The following is a 20,766-nucleotide window of genomic DNA, read 5'->3' on the forward strand; positions in this document are numbered from 1 at the left end:
AGAATTTAATAAAACAAGAGCCAAACTTCTGCATTGCTGGAAGACTCTTTCCTGTTGCAATGGGCTTACTTAGTAATATAGTTTTAAAAAAATTGCCAAGAGGAAAAGCTTCCAGCAAATGGGGGTTATTCTTAAGGAGTGCAAACATGCAGGGTTGTTAAGTGTAACATTCACAATAAGATCAGAGTCATAATTACCACCAATATTATCTTGCATCTTTCAGTTCAAATTTTAAACTGATCCACAGTTTACAGCTTTGATTCCAATATTGTAGGTCTCAACATGCACATAGATTTTTCTTCCCTTCCCACAATATCTTTTTTCCATTCATTCCATTTCAGCTAATATCCACAGAGAGGTGTTGTTGCAATGCACATTGAGTAGGAGCTGATCTATTTTAATTATTATTAGTTTATATCCATTTTTGCACACTCATATACACATACAATCTCTCTCACACACATACATGTCAGAAATAGCTAGAACTATGCTGGGCATAATCAGGCAGCTGTAAAAGCAAATGTATTTCACCCCAGTCAGTCATCTTTGCCAGCAGATGTAAATGGGTGGGGTGGGGGGTGGGGGCTGCCTTCTGCAAGAGAGAACTTGAGTTTCTTTTAAAAGAAGCTTTCTTAAAGACCCATACACACTTGTAGCAATTTGCTGTTTCTTCAGACCTCACACTGTCCAAAAGAGCATTTAGGTTACGTTAAGATGTTGGCAATAAAGTCCAAGAATCGTTTTGAATACTGTTCAGGGTTAACTGTTGAAATCTCTGCACCAGCCTGTAAAACCAGAAGATATGATGAGACACAAATTAAATTTAAGGTGGCAGAAAGTTTAGGGCATTTTACATCTGTATTTTCCAATCTGGTGGTGTTAAATTATGCTCAGCTATTCCAATTCACAACCTAGCACAGGAAAAGGTTGTCTAAGTAGGCTCCAAGATCTATCCAATTTTATTTTTCAGAGTCTTTATTTTATTAAAAAAATAAAAAACTAGCATGCACTTCAAGCATACTCTTTATTTCAATGAATTCCATTAACCTTAAGACATTCATTGAAAATAAAAATAATAAGGAATAGCAGCCTTAGGAAGGCTGCTCATCCAGGGGAGAGGGAGGGGAGGAGGGGAGGGAAGGAAAAAGAGAGGAGAGGAGATGAAAGGAGAAGACTGAGGTAGCACCTTCTCAGATATTCTTCTCAGATAAAAAAAATACCAGAGAAATTGAAGGAAGCAAACATTCATTCAAGGGCCATCTATTCCAATATTTTGTCTTATTCTAACCTAATTGCTCTTTGATGTGAATTAAGTGTTGACTGTCGTATAATAAGACATATCCACAGAATTTTAAAAGTTCAGTTTGGTACTGGGATACAAAAAATATATTCTGGTGCCCTGAAGAGGATGGGATGAAAATAGTATCCTAAATTTTGTGGAGACTTAAATTACTCATTTACCTTTTAATAAAACCCAAACCTCCACTCTCCATATGGATCCTAGGCTACCATTTGAGACAAGTTTGAGAGAAGTCCTCAACATGTTTGCAAAAGTTGGGGTGATTCTTGAATCAATGAAAATTGTATTCTCTATTCTGCAAGGAAGATTCTACTTTACAAATCTTCAGACTATTTCCAGAAATTATTTATGATTTATAATAGTCTAGTTATAGAAGCCTCGTTAATTAAAGAGAAAATCCCTTCAGAAACGAATATAATTTGAAAATGGTTTATTGTCACTCAATAACAAATTTCTAAAAAGTTAACCGAGCCATACTTTCATGATTGCTTTGTGAGACAAAGTGGTAACATCTTTCACATCTGATCTCTCCTCATTTTAGACAGGCCTCAGACACAGAGAGCCAGGGGTACGTAAGCATCTTTATATGAAAGCCGTTTAACATTTCAACCCCTGAAAATCCTTGACAGGACAGTGCAACGGAGGCCTACTCACCCCGTGTTTCACAGTTTTTGCAGCATGGGCAGCTTTCTTTTTGGCGTCATAATGAGTAAGAATGTCAATAATAGCCATGAAGTATACCTCTTTTCTAGCTGCATCTGTGAGGAAGGGAGTGGGGAGGGATGAGGAAATAAAATTAAACCATACCTAAGGAGATTGTTAAATAAACAAATAAAAATTGGGATAACTGAAGCAGACATATTGAATTTCAACCCACATAATTAGTCTGAACAAAAGTACCTCACGTTTGACAATAGAGAATATTGTGCTGATATATTATTGGGTTGGGGGATGAGTTCAAATATGATACATTTTATTAAATCTCCTAAAATCAGCTGGATTTTAGCCATTTAAAATGGCTGTAAAAGGCAGGTAGGATTTGACACTTTTTATTCTATTTATTTGATTTATATAGCCACACATCTCACATATGCGATTCTAGATGGGTTATAAGATTAAACTTAACCTTAAATTGCAAGAAAATCTGTGTACATTCCACCAATAAATGTATATTTGCACTGGTTTGATAGAAGACAGTTAAGATATGAGTTCCTAAAAGTTTAAAATCAAATAAGATACTCCTGGCTGCAAAGTATACCAAAGTATATCAAGATAAGGGAGGAAGGAAACCAGAAAGAAAAATGTGAGAAACATTTGGGGGGGGGGGGTTAGGTATTTTTAGTCTGAAGAAAAGACTGAAGGATATAGGACAGCTGTCTCCACCTATCTGAAGTGCTGTCATGTAAAAGATGGAAGAATTGTTTAGAGCTTTTCCAAAAGACAGGAAAAGAAACAGTGGATTTTAATGTTAGCTGGACATCTGGGGAAATTTCCTAATGTGAAGAGATGTTCAACATGGAAAAGGCTATTCAGGATGTAGGGAATATCCCTTGGCTGGAGATGCTTAAACAGAAGCTGGAAGGCCATCTTTACAGATGCTGCAATAGTGGATTCATACATTGAGTGGATGTTATTCTAGATGACTTCAATAATCCTCTCTGCCTCCAATTTTGTGGATCTAGCATGCATTTTGAATATATAACTGAATGAATTACTAATATCATATATACTACATCTTATAGAGCTGACATAAAGAGCAATATGTATTTATGTTTTGATTTGAGTCAGTATTCTTCTCCAAGAAAAAAAATCCCCTGATGTTTTCTTGGCAAGATTTTGGAAGTGACTTGCCCTTGCTTGCTTTCTAGGGCTGACAAAGAGTGGTTGGCATTGGGTTATCCTGGCTTTGTGCCTAAGGTAGGACTAAAACTCAGTCTCCTGGTTTCTAATCTGGTGCCTTATCTATTACTCCAACTGGCTCCTAAAGAGCAATAAGTTAATGCATATATAATGGTTTCAATATTTTAAATGCTAAACACTATGGAGCCAAAATAAAAAAACCCTCATTTTTCTCCAAAAACAGTTCTTTTGTTAGTCAACTTCCTTTAAAAACATGGTTTGAAATCCTTTATTTTATTAAATGTTATCACATTTATGAGGGCTTCAAGTCTGACCCTCTGCTAAAGAAAAAGATTGGGACTGAAAGAAGTTGGAGCAAGAAGCACACAATTAAATGTTTAAACAGTATCAGAGACTACAGAATGTGAAGATTGGGAATAGATATGATGTATCATACTTCTGACTCAATTTGTAGAACCCTTTTAAATTCTACAATTAATCTGCAATCATAATTGGAAGAAAGCTTCATGAAAATTAAATAGATTGCTTCTGAATACACTTATATGATTTTCACAAATACATTGACAACGGAGCAAAGATTTAACAAAAAATAGAAAGACGCTATTGATTTTGCTTTAATATACAACTTCAAATGATAATGTTTACATCTATTTTCCGGTGCTTTCAGCACTTAGGTTAAATCTACTGCCAATTTTGAAATTCTATATGAACACGGATCAGGAGAGCAACACAAACCCATTTCCATTATCATAGTTTAGAGCATTTTTTTCTATTTTTGTTTTCTAAAGAAAAGAAAATAGAAAAAAATATTGTAAATAATAATAGAAATAGGTTTGTGTTGATCTGGAATATGGAACCGAGCTTCTTTTCTGCTGAAAAGACTGAAAATTTTGGGAAATATATGCCAAAGCAATTACTTGCTTTTTATTATTACTACTATCCATCCACATTAATAGGTGTGGTTTATTGGACAATATCAAAAACAGTATTGTTCAGTAAATAATTTTTCTAAGTAAAATAGAAGTACTTCTTCTGGGATATTAACTAAGCATTTCTTGACCTTTTCACTTCCTACAGAAAATAATTTTATTTGCCTTCAAATATGAAGGTTTATGATGGAATAACTAAATCACATTATTATAGTCATGAATTATATATTTTATGTCCTTGTATTTTATTTTTCTTTTTTTATTGTGTTTTATATTTTTATTTTATTCTTTTATTATGGCTTGTCCGGTCAGCCAGATGTTCAGACTGAATTTAGCATTTTTGTCCATCTAGAGTCCTACTCTTGGACAGGCAGATGTGGATATTTGATGATATTAGAGGTATTGTCACAGAAAGTAAGCTGTTCTGTATAAAGCTGCCTTTTGTAATTGACTGATGGTGAATTTGTCAATGCTGATGGTATTCAAGTGGTGCTCTAGATCAGTGATCCCCAACTTTTTTGGCACAGGAACCAGTTTTGTGGAAGACAATTTTTCCACAAACCAGTGGGGATGATTTTCATTTCACTCACTTGTCCACCGCTCACCTCCAGCTGTATGGCCCAGTTCCTAACTGGTCATGGACTGCTACCAGTCTATAGCCCCGGGGTTGGGGACCCATGCTCTAGATCTTTTGAAATTGCACATAAGGTGCTTATTACTTTTGATACTATCTTTGCTTTCTTTTGCCCTAGTGATTCTACCTCTATTTGTAGATCTTTGCATTTTGTGATTTCCTTCAGTTTTCTCTTCTGCTTCATCCAGGTACTGCCCCATTCACTATCCAGACTTTTTTTGTCTTTCTTACTGACAATTGTTAAGTCTGGGTATTATGTGGCAGGTGTCTGTTTGTTTGAATTCTAAAGTCCCAGAGCATTTTAACTGCTTTATTTTCTGTCTATAAAGTTATTATTATTTATTATACATTTTATTGTACTCTAATGTATTATTAATTCTATACCCACTTGGAGATGTACTATAATAGGTATGTGTACTTGAAATATATAAATATAAAGTCAAATTGCTGTACTCCATACTTGAGACTACCCATACTTTTGTATACTGTTAACACATCATAGATTACTTAGTTTCAACCAAGTTGTGTTAATTACTAGGATGAATGAGAAACTTCATAAAGCATATTTTTGATCCATTTTTTAAAGCTCAGCGTTTGCACACGAATACTAGTGGCCTTCATGTCTAAGTATTTATAGCAAAGCCACTTACTTTCATGGCATTTTATACCATAAACATCAATGGTTGGATCAAATTCTCCTGGGGCTAAAGGCTGCAAACTGTTCAGTGTATTTCCTGGGCTATCTGGAGGTGTTCCAACTGGATGAGTCCCATCACTTTCTCCTTCCTCGTCATCATTCTCTTCACATTCTATTTCCTCTTGCTCAGCTCGTTCAACATCATGAATTCCAACCAGCAAGCTGTAATCCATGAGTTTTAATTGAGCAAGGAACTACGCAGCAATAACAAGAAAAAAAAGGAATCCATTATCAATCAGAAAACTATACCTTTACTACACCAAATGTTGGTTTCTACTAGCAGAGATTTGTTCAAGTGAAAATCAAAAAAGTGGGGTTTAATGAAAGATGCAAAAAATATTTCAAGAATGTAACAGGTAAAATTAAAGCAGCTGGATATGATGTTCGCCCAAACCTGTAGGATTTCTGTTTCCACAATCCATATTTGGCAATGCTGAAGTCTCCACTGCAGGTAGTCCTCAAGATATATTCATAATGGATCTCCCCATTACAGTCCTATGTCGCAATGATCGTTAGGTGAAATATCTCATCTAATGACTCCGCATCCCCGCTTTCCCCAATGAAAAATTAAATGAATGCCTGGGTCATTAAATAAAGAACTGGGTGCCTCAAGGGTGGGAGAGGCCCTTGGAAGCCTAGCACAGACAGAAGCCCACATGCCCTGTACTCTACTACCCAACCCTTGGATCTCCACAGGTTTTTTCCCACTCATACTTGGTCAGGTGAGCTTTAGGCCTGATTCCCACTTACCTTTTGAAGAGCTCTGAGGCCTTCCAGAACACTGGAATGGTTTGCTTCTTTGTGTGACCACGTGGTAGAGTTCTGGAAATGGGCACCATTTTGTCCTAGCTACAAAATGGCAACCATGTTTGGGTCATTACCACGCAGCCTGGGGACAAACTACTTCATTGTTGTTGCCTTAATGAGATTTACAGTGCTGCAGAAGCTTCTGCAGCACTGTACAGATCCTGTTAAGGCAGCAAAATGAAGCAGTTTGTCTGGGGGCTGCCATTTTGTCCTGCCCTTCAGATCACCTCTGCGCAGCCCAAGGACATGTGGCCTGCTTTCTTTCCCCAATATGAGGTCCGGGGAGCTCCAAAAGGTAAGTGTGATGGACATGTGAGAAACAGGCCCAAGCACTGTGGAGTTATGGTGGGGTGGGATGGGGGACAGAGGCAGGGAGCACTGCAGTATCCCTGTGATCAGTTTTAATAGTGAATGAACACAGGAGTGCTGCAACTTTTGTAACTTTGAAAGAGAGATGTATGTAATTTAGGGGTCTGTTGTAACTGAACATTCGTTAAATGACCTGTCGAGAACTGCCTATATACCAAGGCCCCATGTTTCAGTTCATGTTGGTAGCAGATGCAAGTGAACAATTAAATTGGAAATGTGACAAAGACAATTATTTACTACAGCCCTGATCTAATTTGATTCCTTCCCCTCCATATCAGCTACCTGTTAAAAGTACCAGCCAGAGAAAGTTCACATGAAAAATATCAGCCTTACTTGGGCCCTGAAAGTCAATCCTGAAAGAAAGACTGGAACAGTATTATATTTACCTCCTCCCCAGCTTTCTAGGAGGAATGTTGATTTACAAGCTATCTATATATTAAGGAAATGAAAGCATATTGATTAGTTAGAGAACAACAGAATGCAAACAGAAAACTAAATGAATAATCAGACAGCTCCAGAAAATGTATCTCCTCCCATAAAAAGAATGCCTCCTTCCATAAAAAGAAGCAACACTATGATTTTGAGATTTATTGCTCAGACTGCAGTCCCCAGCTTTCATCACAAATTGGCAAGGCATTATAGGAACTGAAGTCTAACATATCAGGACCATACCAGACTGAGGAAAATCACTAAAAAATAAAATATATAGTCAGAGTGAAAAATCAAATGCATTTAAACTGAAATCAATTGATGGGACAGCAATTGCGGGAGCAAAATTACTGATCTATTTAATTCTCAACAGAACAATTTTTAAAAAACACTATGAATATAGAATAAATTATATGATGCATTTATAACCTTTCTTTATCAATGTTGAGAATCTAAACTATCTTACAGTAATTGCTTACATACAAATATAATATTTCTATAGAGATTTAAAGAAATAGCAATAGCAGACTTATATACCGCTTCCCAGTGCTTTACAGTCCTCTCTAAATGGTTTACATACTCAGCATATTGCCCCCAACAATCTGGCTCCTCATTTTACCGACCTCAGAAGGATGGAAGGCTGAGTCAACCCTGAGCCGGTCAGGATCGAACTCCTGGAGTGAGCAGTGAGTTCGCCTGCAATACTGTATTCTAACCCCTGTGTCACCATGGCTCTTGTATGCTTGAATGCTGCACTAATCACCAAAAGACTAATTATAAGGCTGACCATTTTGCGGGAGCAAAATTACTGATCTATTTAATTTTCAGCAAAACAAGTTTATACACTAGATTTAAACAATAAAAAAGGCAATTTGATCCATATTTCACAGGAACATCGTCAAATCTTCATAGTTCAAATTAACAACTCAATGTAAAATACCAGGAATATTCAGATATTTAAGAACAGAAGAGGCAGAATTATTATTTCATAGTGATAATGTCTTAGAATGTTACACCTTTTCATAAGGGAAGTATAATTTTCTATTTCAGGGAACAAATCAGCATTTAAATCAAAATGATCAATCTCAGTTTGATATCTGAAGCCTTTGTTTTTTACCAGCTTGTTTTAAACCAACATGCTAAATCCTAGACAGTGCAGACAGCAAAGGTCCTTCTGTCAGTCACGGACATGAGAGATGTGCCTACTTTTTGGTATCAATTCTGTCTTCCCTGGCTTATTGCATAATTTTTAATATTCATGAAAGCAGGCTGCCTTTTTCTAGTTTTCATTAAGCTACAATGTTGTGGCTGCTTTTAATGAACACCAGAGAGAGATGCGGTGTGTAGAGCAGGTCCAAAGCAATTTTCAAGGAATGCACATATTTGGAACAGGAACATATTGAAATATTTCAGTTATCAGCCATATCAGTTAGATGGTAGAATTGTATAAGTGTTTCTGGCAAGGATAGTGCCTTTGTCTAGAATCTTACCTCAACATCCTTTTTAAGCTTTTCAAGGAACATCTTTTTGTTGGCTTCATTAATGTAAATTTTTTGACCATCATTAATGAAGTCATTGTCTTTAAATGTTGGCAGTTCTTTGGCCTAAGACAGACAAATAAACAAAAGCCATTTCAAAACAATGAAGGCAACAGAATAATGAAATGTCAATTGTCTGAGCAGAGCATAACTAATCAAGCACAGCCATCAAAATATAAAATAACAGCCACCAGGGGGCACTACAGAGCTACAGCACCAGAATATAGTGAACCATTTCTAACAAACAGGATAAATACAAATACATTAGCATTTTATTTTCTTCTTTCATTAAGACAGCCCTTGTTTGTTTTCATATGCTTATATTACTAAGCCACAAGACATTCTGATTTATAAAATCAATGTTTGATACATTTCATTATTCATTAATTAAAAAATAGTTGATAGTTAGTGTAACAACAAAATCTGTTTTACATGGCAGGAACTACCGTAAATACATCACTGTTAAAACATCCTGCAAATAACAAATCAAGCAATCCTGTTCAGAGGCTCTGCTAAAATCTGTGCTATCAGAAGTTCAGAAACAGATCTGAGGCTTAAGTTCTCCCCAATTTACCATGATAAGAAGATGCAACAACACCGTTCATGAAAGATTCAAAGTGATGAGTTGTTAAACTGATTTTATGCCTTGCTTAGGGATCATAAAATATTACAAAACCTAAGGAGGATAATATTACTTTATAATTATTCATAAAATAATTATATTATTTTCTTGTACATAATTTTGTGAAAGAAACCCCAAGCTGTCCCTTAGGCAAAGAAAATAAAGAAATAAGAGTGATGTAATTATGAATCAAAACATTAAGGGAACAGTGTGAACATTTTTTGATAAGTGACCATAAAAATATTTGTTTTTGAATTACTTCTTATGACAACTTATCAAAAGATAGCTACAATGCTAAATCCAACCTGACCAAAGCATTGATTATGAAGAATCTGTGACTAGCAAAAAGCTATTATTATCAAAACGTTAATCTGAATTTTTACTCTAAAAAAAACCTTGGACTTGATGGCCTAACTGCTTTTTCTAATTCTACAATTGCATTAAAGTATTTTAATATGTACTGGTATACATTTCATGCAATACAAGAAGCAAAGGTGTAGGGGAAGAAGCTGTGGAAATATATCTCTAAGTAGGAGCTAATATTTGGTACAACAGAAAAGGTAAAAGACCTAGAATATAGCAGTATATGTTAGAGCACAAATCCCTCACTAGCAAGACATTCAATAATCAGCCATAAATAACTATACACTATAATTACAGTCATCTATGTTACACTATAGAACTCCTAGGAGAGACAGAGAACCACAAAATGCTCCAATTACTCACACGTAATCTATATACATCACTGTAGAAATTAAGCAAAATAAAAGATTTGGCTGTCAGAATCTGATGACTTTGGAAGCCTATCACTTTTCCCTAAGCCAAAAATAGGTATGTTCAAATATATATATTTTGATAAAGTCAATTTTATTACTGTCAAAACTGTCACAGTGTAAAGAAAACCCCCATCATGTTCAAAAGTAACTCAGTTGGTAATGATTTCCTACAACCATTTGCACGATAGTCTGGATAGCCTCATGATAGGAAATTGACTTTGGTTTCTATTTTAACAAGCAGGTGATCACTTTTGGATTCAGTTTAACTGGTTCTTCCACAATACTCAGCTCAGCCTTCTCCAATGTCGTATAGTATTAGAACCACAATCCAGGTTATGTTAGATGAGAACTCAAAAAACTTGTGATCCAAATACATCTGGAGGCATTCAGATTGGAGAAGACTACTCTAGGACACAGTATAAATGAAGAATTCATAAGTCAATTAGCTTTAGAATCTTGACAAACATTACTGTAAAAATGGGACTTCTCCACATTAAATTGCAATGTGTATATTTTAATTTACAGTTTCTGAATTCTAATACTTCTGCCAAAACAACTGAGGCATTTCAGATCTATAAATAGTTTTAAATAAATTTTCCCATTCTCAACATTATCAAGACTGTTTTAATTGACAATAGTTAGCATAATTTATTTATACTTCGTTCTTCAGCAGGTTTCTAAGGCAGCTTAGAAAAAAATTAAATTTATAGTCTAATGAAATATGTAAGATTTGGTTAAAGTAAAGTCATTCTGGATGCAATCTGCCCCAATAAGAAGTGAATACACGAAAGATGTTTGGGGGGAAAAAAAAAAAAGGCTAAAGTGAGAATTAAGAAATTAGATGATGGGATTTACCAGAGGGAATATTTAAAAATTCAAATATCTGTTTGAATATGGTTAAAGAAATAGAAAGATTTTGGATGTAAATGAAGATTAGTTTAAGAGGGATGAACCCCTCAAGTAACATAGTATTTTTTCTTTCTTTTTTCCTTTGTGTTTTTTTTTTGACATGAAAAATATAAAAATGTTGGGATGGTTTATATTAAAAGAAATGTTTTCTGGTTTTTTTCTTTTTTTAAGATATTATAAATGTAAAAGTGTTGGGATGGCTTGTATGAGAAAAAAGACTTAAATACTTAAGTATAACTAGTTTTGAGAAAATCTTAACCAGTAAGAATGCTTTGAATACTGTGGGGAAAACAAATTTAAATAAGAATTCTGTAAACAGGATCTATGATGAGGAAATTAAAAAAGCAGCTTTATGTTGATGTGGTTATTATTTACAGAAACGTGAGAAAAATGTCTATATTTAATTATAATTTATTCAAATAATAAGAACTGCCATTAATTTAAGGTTGGCAAAAGAGAATATTATTGGAAGAGAAAATCAAGCAAAGCCATTATATGGACTATAGAATTATAGAAATTAATTGTTATTGATTGTTTTTTAAATACTAACCCAGACAACACGCTGTTTACCAAATACTAAGGTGATTATGTTAAAAAATCAAGAAAACATATTTAAAAAAAAAAAAGAAGTGAAGCCTCACATGGGTTTGGTTTTAATTTGAGATCAATGTGTCTTATGCTGGTTAAGTAGATGTAGAATTGCACCTAAGAAGGTTGCGAAGAATAATACTCCACAACTAACATAAATTTTCCCTTTCTTACAACTTGAAGGCAGATGACTAAGTATATAAATATAACGTTGCCACACCTTTTCTTTGTCACTAGCTTCTCTTGCTACTGTTGAGCCCTGGAAGAAAAACACAGCACATTTTGTCACTAGAACAATACTGAACACTTATAGAAATGTTTTTCCCATCAGTCTACTAGAACACATTCTAATTCCTCAAACTTACTATATTGTATTATGAACAAATATAAAATTCAAACAGACTGCATTAACATATATAATAACAAAATAAAATTCTCTTTATGGAGATTTGGATTTTCCTGGACCTATTACTATTTTCTTCTATTAATTCTAAGCATCTGGAGTCCATTAGCTACTAGCATGTCAGCCATAACCATTCCTCAACAGAGGAGGAAGTGTCTCCTGGTTAACAATGCTCTGGTAAAAGTCACACATAATTATTATAAACTATTACATGCATTAATCTGCTTCTGTAGATCCCTCTTAAATTTCAGTCTGTTCAAACATGAGAGTTTTAATGATTTTCCTTATACCTCTGGAGGGAATTTAAAGTATTGGTATTAATAAAGCAGTTGTCACCTTGTTTTACAATGTGTGCACAGCCGTGTGCACTGTGTAAGCATGTATTTACCCGCCAACTATCCCACTGGATAACTATGAACTGTAACTGAATTTCAAAATGGTATATAGTGTGTATTAAAAATATATATGTATTTTATTATAAAATGAAACCAAAATGTTAGAGATTAATTAACTAGTCAAATATGTATCAAACACTTTAAAATATTGATATGTTTAGAGGATAGTGAAATTTAATATTTTATGCTAATTAAAAATAAAGAATTATAACAGTGAAAATTAAAATAACACATTTACCAAAAGTTATAGTATTATATTTTATTCTTATAGCAGCTACCAAAAGCAAATGTAGAGTGGCAAAAACTTCTGGGGGCCAACTAGTTCTCATTTAATATTGTCACAAGTAGCATCATAATAAAATTCAGAAGATAAACTGCCATTTTCCCGTTAGCATTTTTGTAGTACAGGTAGTCCTTAGTTAATGACAGCAATTGGGTTGAGAACTTCCACTGCTAAGTGATGCAGTCGTAAAGCATGATGTCAAGCCCTTCCAAAGAACCTTGAGGCACATTGGAGAATGGCATACTCTGTCTTTGGGAAGAAGGGCTAGTGCGCTCAACCATTGTCTTGCCTTGGGCAGACTGGGTGTGCCTTGTCAGCAGTGTGAGGAAGATGATGAAAGAAGATGGGTGTGGCAGAGGCTTTGTACTATGGCTGGCCATGGCTCAGTCCCATGGGGATCGAAAGAGAACACTCCTCAGTGATGGTGGCACTCCTGGCGGTGCCAGGGCTGAAGTGGAAGACCAAGGTGCCAGCTGTCAGCTCATACTGCTAAAGGCCCAGGCTTCTACTTCAGTCCCACTACTGCCAGAGCAGCCAAAAGGGTGGAGATGGGAGATTGGAAGATGGTGCTCCACTAGTCCTAAGTGCCAACTAACTACCAAGCACCTGAATTTTGATTATGTGATCTGCAATGGATGTAACTTTGGAGATGGACCTAAGTATCATTTGTTCAGTGCAGCCATAACTTCAAAGAGTTTCTGAATGAACAGTCATTCATCGAGGGCCGACTGTGGTCAAATAATCAAGAGCATGAGGGTTTGCATAAAAGATGCAGGGAGGAAGAGAGTGTGGGGACTGAGGTGGCACAGGTTGGAGAAAGCAAGCAATGGTGTGAAAGTAGTTGGCCTGGCATGAGTGGGAAAGGGCTGGAGAAGGGTATGTGGGTGGGGGACACTTACCCCTTCCCCGCTGGCTTCCCCACTGACATGCTGGGGAAGTAATAGGGAGAGTTACAAAGGGTGATCATATGATCGCAGGGACTACAATTGGTTGTAAGTGTAAGTGCAAACCATTTGTCAAGCACCTAGCCATGTGACCATGGAGGTGCTGGGACAGCAGGAACTTTTGAGGAATGATCATAACCAACATTTGTTCAGTGCCATTGTAACTTTGAATGGTTGCTGAATAAATGGTTATAGGATAAGGACTACTCATGTATCCTAGCTTTCCTCTGAGAAGTTTATAGCAAACTTTCACTAGTAAATTCTAGGACACATATAATGAAATGGCTTTGATTTCCACCTGAATAACATTTATAGGTCCAGGAGATAAGATATTTATGTTTCTTAAAATTATTATTCATTCTTGGTTGATGGAGGGATAGAAATTCTACTGAAGTGGAATCCAAGGATGTGAAATAAACTTGATATTGACTTTTCGAACACCCAGGTAAATTGTTAATTATTATATTTTTTAAAAGAATGTAGATCAATAAAACATTGATAATTTACATTCTAGAGACTGAGCTATCACATTCTACAGTCTGCAATTATATCAGTTTCTCTTAGAAAATCTGAGAATATTTTAAAAAGTTATATGGGAAAACAGAATATTTTCTTTTGCTAATACAGGATGCATCAACTGTTTAAAATAAAGTACTGTGAAGGCTATTTGACAGAAGTAAATCAATCTCATGTGTAAGATTTTTTTCTGAGCCACTTCACTTTCTAACCCTTATCCGCAGGATATGGTAAACTAATTTGAACCAATCAGACTTCAAACAACAACTGCATAATCACCTCTTTATCCACTCAGAGGAATAAGATCAATGAGGCTTACTTCCAGGTAAGTGGATATAGGGCAGCCATTTAAAATATATTTGATAGAGGTAACAAAAATAGAAATGGCTTAGTATGGCTTTTTAGTCATTTGCTAAAATAGTTTTAAATATTAAATGACGCCGTGTACTGCTTTAATCTATTGTAGTACTTCTATTAATTACCAAAAAATATCTGTGTGCAAAACACAGCTGCCTACAAAGTGCATTAAGGATGAAATAGCCTCTTCAGCTCGTTTTTTTAACCTCTCAAATGGCTTTGACTGAAAGCATTAGCACTTAGCTACTTCAGCTAGCATTTCTCTGTCTAGTCACTTACTTTACAACACACATTATGTTATTTTCATAAAAGGTTTTGTTGGATAAGCCGCAAATGTTATTTTAATAAACACAGCTCAAAAAAGATCATTTGTTGAAATATTTTAATGCACTGTAATTACTAGCTTTAAAGTATCTGATAGAATTTTCCTTCCTTCCTTCCTTCCTTCCTTCCTTCCTTCCTTCCTTCCTTCCTTCCTTCCTTCCTTCCTTCCTTCCTTCCTTCCCTATTAGCAGAACTATTAACAGAATTATTGTAATTCCCATAGGAAAAAAAGTACTCACCTTTAAATCATATTTTCTATAAACGGATAAACGATGGCTGAATACATTTCTTGTAACAATCATGTACACTTCAATTCCATCAACAGTAAGCCGGTACATGCCCAAAAATTGTGGAAGTAGTGTGTTGCCATGGCATTCCACTATAAACTACGATATTTTTTTAAAAAAGAAATATTAGATGTTATTACATATTTTAGAATTTTTCTTATATAGATATCAAACCAGGCAAGTAAATCACTATGAAAAATTGCATTATCAAGAAATAGTTAGAATAAGAGTTTTTGAAGTGTTTACATTCTTTAATTACGGATGGCGTTTGCACAATGAAGATTGCATAGAATTAAACGTTCAATAAGACTGTGACAGGTGAACATGCAAAATCTTCAATTTTATTTGAAGGTGTTTGATTTCCATAAACATTTGAAATCCATATAACCTACCAATCCCTTTCTCTACTAGTTCTCACTTCAAATCTGCACCTCATGATTAAACAGCTCACTTGCAGCAGGTAGAAACTATTTACTTTCACTTCTAAGGTTTCACCACCTCACAAAAAAGGTGGTCCTCCTTGGAGCCTGCCACCTGCAGATACATGGGAGCTATCAAAATAGATATAATTCCCTGTTCAACTAGGAAAGACAGCATTTATTGTATTAATTTAATATATTTGTATCTCCTCTTCCAAAAGCTCAAGGCAAGCTATACTTCTTTTTTCAATTTTTCACACAACCACATCCTTGTAAGGAAAGTTGAGCTAAGACTGAGTTTCCCCAAATCTTCTCAGGTTCTAGTTCAACACCTTAAGTACTGTATAACATTGGCTCTCAATGTACACAATGGATGAAAAACTACTTGGTTGTATTTTCACCCTAAAAAAAGATAGGTGATGCCCTAAAGCAGGGGTAGTCAACCTTGGCTCTTTTATGACTCGTAAAGAGCCAAGGTTGACTATCCCTGCGCCTAAAGATTTAATCTAAATATGTTTAAGATATCTTTTTTTGCTTATAATGGAAAGAAAGAGTATCAAAACCAACAAGATACTAGCTGCAAAGCATCCTCCGTTGTGTTCATCAACAGCACAGCACCTTACCTCATGGCATTGCTGGAGAATGGGAACATCCTGATGCTACAAGGATTATCCTGTTATTTTGGATACTCAATAGGAACCTCAACTTTTCATATACATTTATATAAAATAAAAATGCATACTTTTAGCTGTGCAGCAAATGTAGTGTTATAGAAATGTACATAGTATATATGAATAGTTGATATTATTTGTTTTTCTGCTATTCAGGATTAGTTTCCCAAAAATTTATAAAGCTAATATTTTATTTTTCAGGAGAACATATTTTTAAAATAAAATTACTAAAATGCAGAAGAAAAACACGTAGTTTTAAAAATTTTATAAGTTCTGCATTAAGTATAAAATGTGGACATTATGTGAATTGATTTTTTTTTTTTAACAATCCATTGTAAATGCAATGTAGGTAATCACAATTTTGAATCACTGATTTCAATTCAGGAAAATCACAAAATATGAATGCAAGCCTAAGGAGGAATAAGCTTCAGAAGGTATACTGTAGAAAAAATTAAAGTATTCAAACATAATGTTTGATGTAATATTTTAAGTAAGGTTTGTCAGGTGCAAGGAACCATTGCATTGACCAAAGCAGTTTATTTATTGTTGATCACCTATTTACAAGAATCTGACCTGGCTGATTGCATTCCCTTTGGAAGTGGCAGATAAAGGCATCAATAATCTGGCCTCTTTCATTTCTTCCCACAGAGTAACTCCATGCTGGGATGACTTTTTACTGCCCTGTCTCCTTTAGTCCGTGATTCCACCACATCTTAGAGCTTACATAAAACTACATTGCTGCTTATAAATTGTGGCTTTTATTTCATAAGCATGACAATGACGCTAAATAAACTTGGCCTAATGATATTTTCTGTGGTTTGTAAATGCATTATAAACATATATATCTATTAGTAATAAAATACATATGCACATTTCAATTCAGTAGATTAATTTGCTCTCCTGATTATCTCATAAGACTAAGACTAGTAGGCAAGACCATTTAAACACCAATTCTTCCTTCTTGTATTGCATGTAGTAGCAATGATTAAGTAGAGAATAATTCTTTCTATTATACCCAAATGAAGCTTCCATTTTATATTCTTATTCAGCAGTAAGAATCTAAGACAACTGAACTTTAGAATTAAATTAATATAACAACTTTTAAATCAGACATTTTTGAGTTTAGAATATATTTCACATTTTTAATATCCAGCCTTTTTTCTAACCAAGGCTACAGCTTGAACTTATTGAAATATTAAATTCTCAACTGTGAAACCATTGTGTACTATTTCATCAATACTTTGAACAGGGAACATAAAATGAGATTTATTAAAATATGAACTGAGAATCAACTGGAATTGGGGCTAATTAAAATAAAGTTAAGTTGCAAGCATAGTTAGAATACTGCTTACTTTAGTCCATCTTATCAAATATATCAATTATAATACAATTCTGGGGGCCATTTCTTATTTTTAATATGTTTTTGTGGGAAAAACCTTATTAGCTTATTATGGAAGCTTGACTTATTTATTTATTCTGTATTGATACACATCTCTCAGTTGTGTCATCTTCTGATTAATTTTGATTTCTTTAGATATGATTGCAATTATTTTACTTAGAAAACATGTAATCTATTGCATTATTCAGAAAATAGCATACATTACTATCACTAGTGAAGGATTCTGTGGTCTAAAGAAAAGTAAACTTGATGTTGCTGCTGAAAATGAGTGATTTTTGCCAAATTGATTACTTTAGTCAAAGTATCCCTATTATGTTCACTGTGAAAGAGTAAAAAAACATAAGGCATTCTAGTAAGATTAGCTGAGTTAATATTATTAGCTGTGGGAACACCACTACAGTGCTATTGCTGCTAGACAAAAAGGCTGTTTTCACAAAAAGTCGTCAATATCCCAAGATCGTTCCATAGCAGTGAAATCCATCACTATCATCTGGCATTGTACAAAAAGCCATTTGAAACTTCTTTGCAATGAGAAAGCCAGGCTTTATCTGCATTAGCTTATAATTTATAACATCATTGTTTTTATATTATTGTATCACTATTAGATACAGTACAATAACTTATCTATTGTCCAGCCACTGTCACTACTGATCAAATCTTTATTTTATAACAATAATTGTCTCCATTGAATTTGTTCACTTTGTTCTCCGGGATTTTGATCACTTCAATAAATTCCAATTTAATTTGGACAGAGCATCCAGCATATAGTTTTATCAAAATAAACGATTTTTTTATTTGGATTCAAGAGTTCAAGTATATTTTAGAATTTTGCAAGTTCACAGAGAATGAATAAAAATCAAACTATATAAAACTGAAATACATATCTGCATTTTTATTCCCACAGTATAAAATCTTGACCTGTAATGTTTTGTGTGAGAATAACACTTAAAAATAGAACTGGTTCAGATTCTTTCAGTTTTAAAAGAGAATTCCACAGCAAGGGCACGGAGCAGTTTTTTTACATTCATATTAATCACCGTAGAGTTTAATTAGATCATTTTCTAATTTGTGAAAACCTTTTTTGCAAAAAGGTAAACTATCAACTATGAAGATGTTTAAAGGTGCTATTATTCATAGGTTGTAGAAATCTGAATCATTTTGGTCCCATCATAGGATAAATTAAAATAAACATGCAATTTTATTATCTAGACCAGGGATTCCCTTACCTGTAGGCTGTGTCCCACTACAGAGTCGTGACCTATTCAAAACCAGGCCACAGGAAAAATGGGAAAGCGCATGTGCGTGAAGCTCCACTAGCACGAGCGGAGGGCGCTTGCATGAGTGGAGCTTCGTGAGTGAGCACAAGCACACTTCACTCAAACACCCTCCATTCATGTGAATGGAGCTTTGCGTGTTAACACAAGCACCCTCCATTCACGCACAAAGCTCTATTTGTGCAATTGGAAAGTGCACATGTGAGTGAGCCACTCACACAAAGGAAGCTGTACATGTGTGTGTGCACTTGGTACTCACAAGCCCCTGAGATATAATGCCCATTTCCTAAGGCATTATACAAAAAATTAATCAATGAAGTGTAATTACAACCATCTCATTCTCAAAGTAAATAATGAATTACCTGGTGGTATTTCTTCAGGATATTGTGCATTTCTGCTACATCTTCACTTGTTATAGTTTTGATGACATATCTTTTGTCGTAGGAGCTGTGGAATCGGGCACCACTCCGAGCTGGAGAATCATTAGCAAGTGGACAACTTCTTGTCAGAGAATTCTGTCATATTAATTAAAGATGGTGTCAGAAGTAGAAATTAATGTAATTAACTGATAAAATGTCTAACTGGACTTGCTATACTCAAACATACTTGAATTATATCAGAAACATCTTGCAAAAGGATCATAGTTGAAAATCAATTAATAGTGTTGTGACATTTGTAAATAGAGTTATGATGCTTCTAGAGAAAACAGAGTAATAAACAGTACAAAAAACAGAAGAAAAACCTTTCATTAACTGTAACTTGAGGGTGTTCTGGCTGCTGAGAAAGTAAGGTCTCAATAGAACAGAGCTTAGAAAGGGAAGGAAAGCATATTTAGAACTCTGTCTCATGTTTTGATACTTCTGCAGTTTCATTTTGATATTTTGAAGAAGGAATATCCTGGAGCCAATCTACTTTGACCATGTAATAAAGGATTGCACACTGAAACAAATGGTTCAAGAGAGAATATATTGGTGAATATACATAATGTGTTCAATATATACCATTCATTTTAGTACAAATTTAGTTTAAATTGACTGAGCTTTGTCTTGATCTTCATGCTTAAAAGTTAGGGGAAGAGAAGTAGTTTGCATTTGCAATTGGAATTAAAATCAACCTTTATTTTCTAAATTCTCTTTCAAATTCGTGCCACATATACAATTTAATACAAAGAATTAATACTATGTGAGAAAAAAATAGGAATACACCTGAAACATGCTAGCCTGCCATCCAGCCCACAAACTGCTAATAATAGTTAGAAGTCTTTTCCTCTTCATACATAATACAAACTGAAATTTAACATTTATTCTTCTATAAACAGAAAAATTGATAGATGAGCAAATGCATAGGCTTTCTGTAAGACAAAATATAAATATAATATAGTTCTAGACACTTACATAGCTTGATTAAAGTGCCCCTGAAATGTGCTTATCTCAGTTCTCATCTTAACGTATTCTGAAAATTAGTATTAAATTGGCAGCAAACTGCATTAAAATATACATACATACATACATCTCCAAGATACAAAGTCATTTTGAAGGAACAAGGATGCAAAAAAGCTTCCTTGCATCACAACATGGAGCCAAGAGTGTCAGTTTAGATTTTTGAGCAGAATATAAAATGCGGGTCATTTCATTAAAACTGCTATCTTCATTAAAGATATGTTAGCTTACATTTGGGTAAATTCAGAATGGCATAGCTGGGTAAAGCTACAGAAAAATGTATCATAGAAAATGAATTATAAAAAAAATTCTTTAGAAACACATGTATAATATATTCTCCACATTAGCAGAATATTAAATAGAAGGCCTATTTAGTAAAAACTCAATAGCAGAATAAAAATTTAGGTAATCTTTTTAAGGTGGAGGCATATTTGGGATTTTAAGAACATGTCACAAAAATTGTCACAAAATTCCAATGAGTTTGTTCTTCACTCTTTAAAACTTATAAAGTATTCTATTCTATTCTAGAGTAATACTATCTTTTATTCCAGGGATATGGGCATACTTTCAAACAGTTCTGGACCCTGGCCACTCACT

At 34.5% G+C, this 20,766-nt stretch overlaps 1 protein-coding gene across 1 annotated transcript in view; it reads right to left on the reverse strand.

The window, feature by feature from the left end:
• Positions 1–626: 626 nt before the first annotated feature.
• PIP4K2A (phosphatidylinositol-5-phosphate 4-kinase type 2 alpha) overlaps positions 627–20,766 on the reverse strand; it is a 55,796-nt gene continuing 35,656 nt past the window's right edge. Inside the window, exons 4-10 of the mRNA XM_015811566.1 lie at positions 19,093–19,245; positions 14,920–15,066; positions 11,679–11,717; positions 8,516–8,629; positions 5,374–5,614; positions 1,955–2,058; positions 627–785 (exon numbers count right to left, since the gene is read on the reverse strand). Coding sequence (XP_015667052.1) covers positions 705–785; positions 1,955–2,058; positions 5,374–5,614; positions 8,516–8,629; positions 11,679–11,717; positions 14,920–15,066; positions 19,093–19,245 — 879 coding nt within the window. The 3' untranslated portion in view covers positions 627–704. The remainder of the gene's footprint in view (positions 786–1,954; positions 2,059–5,373; positions 5,615–8,515; positions 8,630–11,678; positions 11,718–14,919; positions 15,067–19,092; positions 19,246–20,766) is intronic.

This window comes from Protobothrops mucrosquamatus, unplaced genomic scaffold (genome assembly GCF_001527695.2).
Source record: "Protobothrops mucrosquamatus isolate PMUCROS unplaced genomic scaffold, P.Mucros_1.0 scaffold45, whole genome shotgun sequence".
In the NCBI taxonomy this organism is placed as follows: Eukaryota; Metazoa; Chordata; class Lepidosauria; order Squamata; family Viperidae; genus Protobothrops; species Protobothrops mucrosquamatus.